General features: G+C 36.6%; 1 protein-coding gene across 1 annotated transcript in view; it reads right to left on the bottom strand.

Moving 5' to 3' along the window:
* Positions 1 to 599: 599 nt before the first annotated feature.
* Positions 600 to 14,344, bottom strand: part of LOC121859074 (histone deacetylase 4-like) — a gene marked incomplete at its 5' end in the record, with an annotated part of 37,231 nt that continues 23,486 nt past the window's right edge. The window contains 11 exon segments of the mRNA XM_042355747.1: positions 600 to 2,075; positions 4,675 to 4,814; positions 5,128 to 5,298; positions 5,760 to 5,900; positions 6,783 to 6,905; positions 7,362 to 7,481; positions 7,864 to 8,027; positions 8,189 to 8,371; positions 8,695 to 8,914; positions 9,221 to 9,345; positions 10,645 to 10,774. Coding sequence (XP_042211681.1) covers positions 1,988 to 2,075; positions 4,675 to 4,814; positions 5,128 to 5,298; positions 5,760 to 5,900; positions 6,783 to 6,905; positions 7,362 to 7,481; positions 7,864 to 8,027; positions 8,189 to 8,371; positions 8,695 to 8,914; positions 9,221 to 9,345; positions 10,645 to 10,774 — 1,605 coding nt within the window.

The following is a 14,344-nucleotide window of genomic DNA, read 5'->3' on the forward strand; positions in this document are numbered from 1 at the left end:
GACATATCTGGCAAGTATCTGAGGTGGGGGATGACCTGTTTGATAGCTCCCTACTACCTACCTATACAGTACTGTACTCGAGATAGAAAATGTACTGTATAAGTTTCTACTAGAGTGAGTGCGCGGACATAGGAACCGGTTATGGGTTACACTTTCAAACAATTAAGTCATAGAGCTGTGATCAACTTTAAACAAATATGCATAGATACCATCAACAAGTTTTATATTATACAGTACAGTATAAAAATAATGTAATCATTTAGTAATTTAATTTCTTTGAGATTTATTTTACAGACTTTAAGGAGATTATAAGTGGGCATATTTATATCAATTCAGTAAATTGAAAGACTTTGGATGAGTGAACAATAAGCAACATTTTGAACTGAATATCTTGAACAAATATGATGTGAGAAACAATGAGACTGACAGTGACATGACTGATAAATTATAAACCAAGGTAGGTTGGCCACAAGGGAGAGAGGCAGTTGACTATGATGGCCACAGGAAGGAGAGAGAGAGAGCTATGAGCAAGAAAGGAAACTGAATGTCATATTAGTGGTAATTTTTGGATGTCATTAGGATAAGAAATGTACTAAACCTTTTGAACATATGCCAGTTTATTATGGGACACCGTGGCCATACAAGGACAAGATACAGGGTACGGGTGGGTCACTCAAGCCTTCCTGAAACCCCATGACTGGCTGGCTCTTTACCATAGAGCTTTGAGCTCAATACCAGAACACATATCTTGAGGCCTCAATGACAGTGGACAAGGGGTTGTGATTCTGACTAGCGCTCATGAGCCTGGTGTAAAAGAAGTGCTAAATTGTACAAGTCCCAGCAAGGCAGTGGGTCCCTCACCCTCCAGATAATTTGGCCTCTATGGTTAGAGTTTACACTGGGTGATGAGATACAGAAAGGCAGTAGTGTGGAAAGAGGAGCACTGTAACCCGATTTGCACGAAATGGGGATCTAGCCGATCCTACACCTCGATATCACTCGGGAACTCCATGATGACATGTCCATTCTTTTACAAGCGGGTACCACCCAACCTTCCCGCTAACAAGTAAGGCTTGCAAGTAACATGTTTTTGTGCACTGAAGTGACATGAATTTACACCATCAGGTGAGGTGAACAAATAAAATCTGAAATACATAAAATTGAATATATATAATATATATATGTTTATTATACATTTATCTACTAAACACTATATGAATACTAACAACATCTTCAAAGTTAAGTTTGTCAACAGAAAACCTCTGTTAAGTGGTTGGCACAAGTATTGATTAAGGTGTCATGATTTAGCTGGAGGCTGGTCCAATGGTACATAACATTCTGAGATACATTTGCACTGGGCTGCACATTCAGTCAGGAAACTGCCTACCAGCAGTACATACAAACTTACTCTTCGATAATATGTAATGAAAATAAATGTGGTTCAGCAATAAATACAACTGGTTGTCCAGTCTGTCTACCTATGGAACACTACAACCTTAAGAAATTTAAGACACCGTGTATGCACATCATAAAAATCTAGCTAATCTTTGGTTCGTCGAACAAGCCCACATGCGAACACTGGGCAGACATCACATCATGACTCACATCATTGCCTGATAAAGTTACAGTGCTCTACCCAACCTGGGGACTGTCTTAGACACTGCTGTCAAGCGTCAGGACCACTCGACATTATCACCACAGACCACCACTGCTTACATATTACAGTTTTCATCACCGCAGATGTATATACATCTACCACACTGGAACAATTAACACTAAATATCACTGGTCACTCGGCTAAGAGACACACCCAATAACCCATCATTAGAGAGGTAACTTGGGCAGTGCTCTGAAATGCAAGCACAGTTGACCGCTTTCGCAGTTTCTGGGAGGAGGCGACAGAGGCCTGGAAATGGTAGTAGAGCTTCACTGGATCCACATCTTCCAGGACTCATAAATGCTCTTATTATTTAAATTTTATTGTCTGTTACTTTACTTCAGTATCCTCTTCCATTGGCTCCTCTTCATCATTGGTGTTTTCAGTGGCTGAATTTTGTGGAGGTGGTTCTGGGCTTCTGTAAAGATAAATATCCTTATAATGTTGGATATCCACTTTTACTTTACATTTTAAACTGGTAAGAAATAAAATAAGTAACTATGAATATCACAAAAGTATATGTTATGTCTTGACAGTACAAAAAATCTTACATCAACTCTGGTATTTTCTTCAATGTAAAGATAATCCTAACTATTTCAAACCAATATCCCAAAATTAGGCCAATAGTGTTGTACTAGTTCTTAAAGGGAAAATCTTATCAATCATTATACAGTATTGAAAATTATGAAATTTCTTTAATTCTTTTGGGCTTTCCTTTATTCCAAGAAAGTTAAGCCATCAACTAAAATCATCACATCACCCTTCACTTTATTCAATGACAAAATCGTACTGGAGATTAGTGAAAACGAAAAAATTAAATCCTGCAACATGAATGAGGGAAGCAAATGAATGTGACCTTTAAGAACACTCCTAAACACAATAATTGCAGATAGAGTACTGTACAGTGCATAGTCTAATGTAGGGTTATACTCTACAAATGTAAATGGATACATATTTATTCTTTCCCAAACAAATTTCCATTAAACAATGGTTAAAACAGTCCAGGGAAGGCTCATGTTAATCAAAGTAAAACAATTCAACTCTCGTTCATTATCTGTAACACTGCGAGCCCTCTTCATTAATAAGACAAATTATATACAGTACGTACACATGTATTTCTATGTCTTCAGTTCCTATCAATATAAAACTCCAATAACGGAGGTGTGAGGGGCTCCAGGTCCCTCACTTGGTCCAAAACAAAGTTGTCCATCATTCATCACCTATAGATCATCATGAAGGACCTATGAGATTCTAAGCTAGTCAGAAACAGAATGGAGATCATTTGTTAACAACTAATGAAAAAACATCTACTCCGGTAACTGGAAAACTCTTCCAAATGTGATTCACCTTATAGTGTATACTGCCTAATGCCATACAGTCAGGATTCTTCATCTCCTTGATCAGATATCGTAAAAAAGTCTTCATCAGAGGACAAAACTTCTCTTACCATAGTGGATGGAAAGACATATCTCACACGAAGGTCACACAGGATGCAATACTCTTACACTGTTTGTTGAAAAATGAAACAAGAAAAACGAACTCTTTCATATACAGTACAGCTTTATGAAAGAGAATAAAGATTAATGGATCCTGTTTGGTAAATGGAAGATATAAGTACACTGAATAAAGTGAATGTCACTGTTTCCAGTCTTCCAAGCTAAGGTTTGAATCAATACTGTACTGTAAAGTCTGATTGATTAAGGAGTTTCATTCTCTACAAATGGTTAAGATTACCTTAATTAATTTTTTTTAAGAGTATCAAATAATGCTACTAAGGAGGATAATACAGTACAAAGTAAATGAATATTAGTTAGAGGTGCATATTAGGAATACTTCAGAGGGAGGATCACTTCTCCTTCACTGATAACAAACACAGGTTACTGAATGATGTGTAATGAGTATTGCTTTGGTATTACAAATTATTTATGATAATAATAGCATGGTAAGCTCCATACTATAATGGGAAACTTCCTCTAACTCACACAACAGACACATATAAATGGATTGGTACATGATGAAGAGGATAAGACTGAAAGATGTCTTATTATCCAATGTCAAATACATGACTCATCTGCACACCTTTGGGAATGCATGTACAGTACTGGACTATTATTTTCAACTGGAAACAAACAAAAACTATCTCTTGCACTGTGACTTTTGAGGAACCAAACATCACTTCTTAATCCTTTCAAATTTTCAATTAGATGATAAAAAGTGTATGACAATTTCTAGACCACACTGATCTTCTGTAGCAGAGTCTCTCAGTGTGAAGGAGAAAGAGCTGTGCCGTCAGTCTGATATCTAATATTTATCTAATTAGTATTGGATCGTTTTTTCTGTGTTATGTGTCTGTGTCGGACAGGCCAGGAACATATCCCATTGAAACCTATGTTAAAAGGCTTGTGATTTACGTTGAGGTTTCAGGAACACAACCCTATAGAAAATTGAGGATACCTGAACTACAAATGGTATATAATATGTTCACCTGACCTACAAAACCTAACTAAATTTTTGACAAAGAAACTTGACGTTGGTGTTTTGCATTTCAACCAAGTAATGTTACATATTCAAGACATATATCTAATAACACCAGCATTATGCTCACACAAGGAAAAGCTTAGACACTCAGGTAGATAGGTAAATAGACTTCTCCATTTTTCTGATATACATAAATAACTCACAATATAATTTTGATAAATTAGACCACAAATTCAAAAGATAATATCTAAACAATAGCAGGTCTTGATTACACAACACAAGTAACCATGTATGTAGTATATTCAGTGATACATGTACTGCTATTTCACCTCTGTCAGGTCTTCATTACACAACACAAGTAACCATGTATGTAGTATATTCAGCGATACATGTACTGCTATTTCACCTCTGTCAGGTCTTCATTACACAACACAAGTAATCATATATGTAGTATATTCAGTCATACATGTACAGTACTGCTATACCACCTCTGTCATTTACTCCATTCATCAATTTTCTTAACACAGAATTATACATACTGAGATTGTGGATTCTGAGGATCAACCCTAAGTGAGGCCATAGCAGAGACTGTCTCCTGCTCTTCCTCACGTCCTTGAGCATCCACCATAGAGAGTGCTATCATCCCACTCTGCCGCCGCACCACTGGCCAATGACCGCTCTGTTAGGAGAACACAATTAACATGTTTACTTAATTGTTGCGCACACACACACACACACACACACACATACACACAACTCAATTTGCAGGGAAGGTTCTAACATACCAATGAACCTATGATTGTAAATATCAAGAATAGTACAATGGTTGTGCATTAATAGTAGTCCTCCTGTTCACTGTAAGTCTTCTATCTACAGGATCATATCAATTGGAAAAAAAAATTGTTTGTGAAACGTGTGATGCTTATGGTGTGCTACATGAGCATTAGATGGGATATAACCTCCTATTTTAATGATAGATATACTCCACTTACCTGAACAGCTATCACGTTTTGTAATGTTTCAATAGCATTTTGACAAGGTGGTCTTGTCATTTCATGTTCTGAGAGAGGTGGAGGATCATCACTAGTAAGTGTTCGCACACATGCCTCTGTTGCATCACAGATGCTAGCCAAGTTGTAGCCTCCCTCAAGAGCTAAAACCACCTGAAAAAAAAATTATACCACTTTTAGGATATAATAAACACAGTACACAAATTATATTTGTATCTACCATTGTAATAATATGAACTGATATTTGATTGAATGTACAACATTGTTCTAAAATATGAAAGCATCCTTTCATTAACTTACTGTGTATAAATTTCATCTGATGAAGCATATTATGGAATACTGTACATGTGCAAAAGACAAACAATGAAGATATGTGTAACAAGTAACATCCATAGAGCCAGATAACACACAAGTGGACAGCAGTGTGGGTCATCAATTCAGGATAAGCAACACCATAGAGATAAAATTGTTTTTCATAATTAGGCCTCTCTAAATAAGATACTGTACTACAGGTAGTACATTCACAAACTGTAGAACATATTACCTTGTATAGTTATCTTAATACTACTGCATATTACAGTACCTAATAGATTACAAAAAGGGCCAGCACCTACCTTGCCTCTAGCAAGACTCATCAATTGCTTGGTCATGTTTCCAAAACAGCTGGCAGACACCTTGTAGCCACCCAGAGGTGATGGGTGACCATCAGCTGCATCAAAGCCTGCACTCACTAACACTATGTCTGGATCAAAGTCCTAGTAAAAAAGATAAAGGGTCATTATAAGCAATTCTGAATCACTTGGTATCATTACAAGCACTTATGAGTGACTTGGTATCATCATGAACACCTGTGAGACACTTAGGAGCACCAGTGAGTCAATCAGTCATTGTGAGCATATCTGAGTCATATAGCATTACTTTGAACAACCGGGTGACATTATGAACCCATGTCAGTCGCTTGGTGTCATCAAGAACACATTTGAGTCACCTGACTCTCTTATGAGCACCTGTGATTCACTTTGGCTCATCATGAGCCCCTATGAGTCAATTGGTATCATTATGAGTACTTGTCATATACCTGGGATCATTATGAGCAAGAATGAAACACCTGGTGTTATATTAAGCACCTGTGGCCATTTAAAGTATTTGTGAGATTATACAGCAACATTAGTATACAACTTATGAGTGACCACAGCAAGTTAATCAACAACTTGCAAAAGCTTATACAAAAGTCATGTAAATTTTCTTGCTAATACCCAACTGGTGTAGTGTAATTCTTAACCTAATTATTCTTTCCCCTTCAATTTCAAACTTGTATTTATTATGAGTTACGTCACAATAATAAATCACTCGTCTTGAAAAATATATGCAAACATCTCTTAGTAATTCCCTACTCTTGTAAGGTGAGACTTCCATACAATGAAGGTTGGTTGGGTCTAAAACATTGTTGTGACACAAATGTTTCACACACACTCATTCTCTGCTCCTGGCCCAAACCTACAATTCATCAGCATCCTTTTACAAAATCTAACATTTTCTATGGTTTGAGCTTTCATCATCTTGCTAAAGAAAGTGACACAAGAAGAGGGTGTTAATACTATTTGTCATTTAAATGTTTGAATTTAAATTTTTCTTACCTTAGCAATTGGCATAACGATGCTTCTGAAAGCAGCCATGTATTCTGCATCACCCATTGGAGGAGAGAGGCCGCCTGAGTAGGCAATATTTACATTAAAGCCATATCCGTCACCCTCACCAACCTGTAAATACACAAAGAAAATAATTATATATAGTAAGCCTTCTCACTTGTGGACCCTCCACTAACACATACTACCTCTGGCTGGTCTTTAGAAAATTTTTACTTTTAATTAATGGAAAACCTGCCATTAGCATCACCAAGCTGCACCACTTGAGTTTGCTCATGAAAGATCCTACTGTGAGGAGTCAGAACCCCCCAAAATTCAAAGTCCTTTTCTTATTTCAGTGAAGACAATAGATAGAGATGGATAACACTAAATATTAACAAAGTTTCTTTCCATATCAAGTCCTTGATTTAGTTCAACATTAATCATAGAGAAACCTGTTCTATTTGTAAGCTTTTTTTACCTGTAAAGATATACTGTACTTTTCTTAATAGTTTTGTTTTGCTTTTGCCAGAATCTGTTGTGTAATTCTCTCTTATTCAGACATACACTACATAGAGATGAATAAGTTACCTCAGTTGGAGCGCCAGTGCCAGGAAAGAAGCTCCCGTCATCATAGCGATGCATGGAAATGTATAGGATGTGTGGGTCATCATAAAACATAGACTGGGTACCATTCCCATGGTGAACATCCTGGCAAAGTAAAAAAGAGTGCATAAGAATTATATCAAATTACTATTGTGCAAGTAATATATATATATATATATATATATATATATATATATATATATATATATATATATATATATATATATATATATATATATATATATATATATATATATATATATATATATATATATATATATATATATATATATATATATATATATATATATATATATATATATATATATATATATATATATATATATATAGCAAACAATGAAGCTAATGTAATTTTACTTTATATATAAACACATACAGTACAAGTGATACATTTATGATTATCATTATCATCCCAGTTCCTTAACAATAACTTCATAATTTTAAACTATCACTCTTGTTAGCTTACCCAGTCAATAATGAGGATTTTTTCCAAGTTAAGCTTTTGATGTAGTTGTCGTGCAGCAATTGCAATGGAGTTAAAAAAGCAGAAGCCCATGGCCTGCTGATGCTCCGCGTGGTGGCCAGGTGGTCGCACTAGAGCAAACCCATTACGCAGTTCACCAGTGGCAACTGTAAAAGACAATTTTTGTAAAGCAACAGAATTTCTACAAAACAATAAAATAAAACAAATACACAGGATATTAAACCCTACACAGTACAATACACCATTCAGTGCATCAAAGTTAAGCAATGACTTTATATTGCCATTCCAAAGCTAAAAAGTACAATACCTTTATATGCTAAGTCTACAACACAGCCAGCAGCCATTCTCGCAGCAGACGATGTGTGTGTGTCATTCCAGGTTGTGTCAGAGTCGACGCCGACTCCACCACAATGAAGCCGGACAAAACTCTTAATGGGCAATTCAGAAAATTTACTCATGTCTAAATGCTGTCGGTTCCAAGGATTGGTTCCTGTAGAGAAATTAATGATTCAGTTCTGAGTTTTCTTCAATTGTAAAAGTTTCAACCTATGCATACACAAATATGTTTAAAGTTCCTTGCTCAGTGTGATACACTTTTCTAACACTCAAGGCAGTCTTATTTAAAATCCACAAAAGAGGAGTTCACAGTGTTAGTCTATAAACTCTATTATTGCAGCACATTCCTAAACATTCACATATGTCTCTCAATAATAATTATCAGCAAACAAAGTGCATGAAAACAAATTTTTTTTTGTTATATAACATTAGAATGAACACTTATTTCAACTGACTCTGCTGAGCTATGAAACTTACCAAATAGCAGTGTGTGAGCCTCACTATGGCAGGACTGAATTTCCTCTAAAGTAGCTTTTCTTGTCCTTAGTCTATGGCATCGATGAATTAGTCCCGTCTCTTGCAATCTGGCCATTATTGACTGCAGACGACCTCCATGTTCAGGATGGTGGGAATTGTCACCACAGTAACACTGGTGTTTCAGCATCAAATTGTCGTATGCAAAACCTGTTGTTGCTCCCTGAAATAATAATAGTAATTTTAAACATGAGAAGCAGAAATTTTGTGCTTCCCTGTGAGGTTTCATGATTGAATAATGCAACTTTAAGTTAGGAAAAGAATATGGTGATAGGTAGGTATGTGTTCGAACTATACTACACCTAATTTAATCATGGAATGGATATCTCCCAGTATTTCTGAAAATAGTGTACCCACTTTGAGTGACTGAGCAACAATAATATACTGTTGGGATGTTATATTTCATCAAAAGTAAAATACAGCAAAATCCCAAGGACAGATTAATGTATGGGCTCAATACTGTATTTACCTGTTTGTTTATATTTATGGGTTCCTGTGGAGAACCTTGTGGAGAGAGAGTGACGAGGGGAGAACTGAGAGCTCGAGACAGAGGCCGGGCAACGTGAGTACCTGAACGAGGTGTGAAGGCTGAATCTGTCAAAAGGAGAGATATTAATTATAGTTACACATTCATACTGTTAAGTGATGTTCAAGATAAGAATATCCATTACACCATAATTTTATAAAAGAAAAAGTCTTCCCTCAGCTGGGATGGAAGTTTTACACAAAAGTCCAAGGTTTTGACTGGGATGTGATCAAACCTAAACATCACTTCATATTTAAGTCTCAAGTGAGGAACAACTACATCTACATTCACGCTAGTAAGGTATAACTGTGTTTCATTCCATTAATTAGGAGGGATAAAAATGTATAAAAACAAGAGTGATAGATTTAATAAGATGTGAGTAAAAGTAGCAAGTGGATCATGTAGAGAGGACGATGGATATTGTTGGAATACCCAGTAAGATAATGGAATTAATAATTATCATAAGAAGGTTGATAAAAAACTGGGTACAAGGTAAGTTGGCAGTCAAGTATATCTCCACTAATGGCCTCACCAACTATTACACAAGAATACTGTACAAGCTTAATAATCTATATCTTCAATAGATCATGATTATTAAAGATGCTTTTTTTAAACAACTAGAGAGTATAATTTCATACTTTGCTTCTTGTCTTTTTGCCATTCAAATGTGGTGCCAAGGAACCAAGGAAAGACTCTGGTTTCTATTTTCCTTGTTTTTCCAGTACAGGTTGTATGAGTCGACTTTAACTCCAGGGGCAGCAAGGAGCAAGATTCTACTATAGCTGCCAGACACATGATAATTCTCATATAGTAATACTGAATTACTAAATTAAACAAACATTTTTGACAACAATGATCTGAATTTATAACCAAAATGGTGAATATAACTTAAAACCATTTTTATGCCTGGTAACACAAGTACAGCCGCCCCTCCTGAACCAGAACCATGAACCCCGAGATTCAGACTCGTGAATCTGGAGCATTTAAGGATAGAGTAATATATTAGTGTCACCTGTTTGGGGTTCATCAGCCTCAATCTTGGGTTTGGTAAACAGCAGGAGAAGCAACAAGACTTTTATGGGTGACTGTACCTGTATTTTTCTGATCAACAATAGTACTCTTAAAGAACCAGTCTGTTAGTATTTAAAGAGCTGCCTGACAAAGCTTAAAAATGTGACTACTGGAAGGTACAGATGTAAATACAGAGGACTACATGCAGCATATTTATGTAAGCTGTATAGGAAAAGATAACAAGCAAACCCAAAGATATTGTGGAAGTTCCAACAGAATAAATATGAGATGCATTTTCTTCCAGGAATCTCAGAGAAAAAAAAAAAACTCATGAATAAACAAGGTGGGAGACTTACTGGTGATGGAGTGTAATGGTGGGGGTTTTGCAGTGAGCAGGTCTCGTTGGTGCTGGAGAAACAGACGTTCTCGATGTTGATGCTGGCCCATCAGACTCTCATCAATCTTGCGTTCAGTCAGATCTATCACCTGAAGCAAGAATGAAGTAACTGAAGTGAAATCCACTACAGTACTTTGAGAAAACTACTGTAGTAAGGCTGAAATATTTCCTAAAAGGACTTGAAAAACTGAAAGTGAATTAAACTAAATTACCATTATCACATTCTTACCTTCCAGGTATAATTAATGTACACCCAAACTATATCTCATGATGGCTTAATACACAAAATTATTGAAAAGGTAAATATATTATTTTTACAAACATTCTCAATATTAATTAGCTTAACACTGCAATAAGTGAAAAAAAATGCTTAATAAAAACTCTCACTTTTAAATACCTAAAACAAAGGTAAAAAATTAAAAGCACTTTAAATATATTGTATAGGTTTTTATCTAAACATTATTTGCTTACAACTGTCAGGTATAGTACTGATGCAAGTCACATTTATGATTTGTTAACTAAGAGTTATCTCAGGGATCAAAGGTGGAACAAAATTGTTTTAGGCATCTGTGAGTTGTTGTGTATCTATGAGCCTAAAAACTTGTGTCTCATTGAGTTTCACCTTAACTGTCTCCCCAGCACATCTGTTTTTTGTACTGTACATATTGAAGTTGAGATCTTCAAAGATGGAAAAACACTGATTTTTGGGCCCAGGAGCACAGTATTTATATCTTCCTTATAATTATTAATACAGTACACAGGTAACAAAAGTCTATTGTGCCAACTTTGAACCCCTGAAATTATTCCTTAACTATATGGCAGTAAACTCTGCTGTCAACTCATCCACCTTACTTCAGTCACAACTACATGGAGTGAACATAACTTCTCAAGTATTTGACTCCATGTATCCTCAAACCTTGTTAGGTGGAGGGACATAGTGTGGAAGAGTGAATGCTGACTTACAACCAAATCAACTAATGGACAAATTCAAAAGTTATGAGACATTTAATACTATCAAGTGCACAGCTGTGAAGCAGTAAGCCCGTGTGATCTGTCAGTTAGACTCCTGCCAACACTCACTTCTTCAATTGTATAAACCATTTACATCAACAGTGTACAGTAAATATATATATTTTTCACTACTGTACCACACCCTACTGACATATTTAAACATCCTAATAACCATTTACATATTAAATAATTCACTTATGTCATCTAAACCTCCCAATCTATTGTAAAGCACTGAGTCTGGATTTCTTAATTTTAATATTCACAAGCAACAATGTGTGATTGATATCTCTTATGGACCAATACTAATACAGTACAGTACAGTACAGTACAGTATAACCATATCTCCACTGGCTTGTCCTAACAACCTAACAGGTTCGAAAATATTAAGAACAATACAGGGAAGTGCACCTATTTTTGTCACCCTGTCTGAGTTATGTGGCAGCAGGCCACAATGGCAAACATCATAGGTTTACATTAACACGTAAGTGTTCATTTTACCACATTGTACCAGACTGTACTGGAATTTTGTACCAATCCTTCCCCTTCATGTTCCATTACAGGAGGAAAAGAAATCTAATATAAGAAGCCAGTGAATGGCATATGATTAATTATGAGGTAAAATTAGGTGACCCAGAAGCAGCCATCTGGATGGGTGTTGTGAGAACTAATGACTCACCACACCACAACCTCATTACAGCAGTACAGTATAACAATCTCAAAACTGTTTTGCTCCATTTGTAAATACTGTACTTCATATTTCTTGTGTGTGTGTGTGTGTGTCAACTAAATATGAGGTTTCTTTTTTATTACACTGACATAAACTTCATAACACCACACATTGTACTGGATGCCAGCAACATTTTTACAAGTTTTATGGAGGTACTGACAGTACAGTACAGGGCAGTTAACAGTTTTATTTTTTACCATAGTTCACACAAAGTGGACCCAGTTTTGGTATTATGGTTGTGATACTAAAAATGAAACTCTTTCAAAATATAAGCAAAATAGAAACAAGAATAATTATGGTTTTGGATAAATAATAAAACTGTAGTTGGATTATCTTAGATTAAAAAGTAAATGTGAGCAAAGAATTACTGTACAGACAAAATGGACAAAAATCCCTTTTATAATAATGATGTAAATAATACTTTATGTAATACATTATTATCTTGGTAATAAAAGTGTGCTGTCTTGGTTACTGTTTACAAAGTGGTGGACTGGACACAAGTCCTTATCATGTCTACATTCTTGAGAACGGTTCTAATGGTTGATGTAGCTCAACCTAACTTATAAACAAGTGACACTCATTCACTTTATGACCAACACTTTTACATCCATACTAATGCTATTCCTTGCCTGCTGGGAACCTGACATCATGTTTGTGAGAAATTAAGTTTACAACATATGGCTTGCAAATTAAATTTGGAAGACAATCCGTTTGTACTTCCTGGACCTCCTGTATATATGAAAATAACAGGAATAACGGGAATGAGAGATTTCCGGATAACAAGACGACTCTCTCGAATCCGGAAAAATATCCCACATCCCCGGAATTTTCCGAGTACCGGAAAAATTGTCTTGGAATTTACGGAAAATGCATAAGACCATTACCCTTGCTACAAAAATGGATGTATTAACCCGATTTGAATAAGGGGAACGTGCTGTGGACATAGTCTCTGTGCTAGGTCTAACCCCACAATGGTGTGTACCATCCAGACCAATGCTGGTAAGGTACTTCTCTGAGTGCAACTAAGACAACTCGTACTAGAAGTACTGTGATAGAAAAGGTGGAAAAGATGCTGGCTATATGGATGGAGGACCAGAATCAACGCAATGCCCCTGTGAGCCTTATGGTTATCCAGCATAAGGCCACATCCTTGTTTGACGACATGAAGGAAACAGAGGGTGAAGGATCAAAAGAAGAGACCTTTACGGCCAGCCGGGGATGGTTTCAACAATTTAAGTGTCGGTTAAACTTCCACAACATAAAGATGACTGGTGAAGCTGCTAGTTCAGATATGGTTGCTGCCGAGACATTCCCGCCAGAATTCAAACAGAATATCCAGGAAGGAGGCTACTCATCGAAGCCAGTCTTCAATGTGGATGAAACTGGTCTCTTTTGGAAGAGGATGCCTGAGAGGACCTATATCTCCAAGGAGGAGAAAAGAGCGTCAGGTTTTAAAGCGGCAAAAGACCGCTTGATGCTGCTGCTTGGCGCAAACGCTGCTGGCGACTTCAAGCATATGCTAATTTCTCGCCCTGCCAACCCACGGGCCCTGAAAGGTTTCTCTAAGGATCACCTTCCTGTTATCTACAAGGCAAATAAGAAGGCATGGATAACCAGCGCCATATTTAGCCAGTGGTTAACTGTGTACGCTGTCCCTGCAATGAAGGAATACTGTGCCAAGGACAACCTTGACTTCAAAATTCTTCTGATTGTTGACAATGCACCAGCTCATCCTCCCAGTCTTGACAGTGTAAAAGTTGTATTCCTGCCTCCCAACACGACAGCACTGATGCAGCCTATAGACCAAGGCGTCATCGCCACATTCAAGGCGTATTATTTACGCCGTACCATGGATCAGCTGCTCAAGGCTACAGACGGAGAAAGTAAACCTACGATCCGAGAATATTGGCGGGGCTTCAAC

The sequence above is a fragment of the Homarus americanus genome, unplaced genomic scaffold, assembly GCF_018991925.1.
Source record: "Homarus americanus isolate GMGI-L3 unplaced genomic scaffold, GMGI_Hamer_2.0 scaffold5773, whole genome shotgun sequence".
NCBI lineage: Eukaryota > Metazoa > Arthropoda > Malacostraca > Decapoda > Nephropidae > Homarus > Homarus americanus.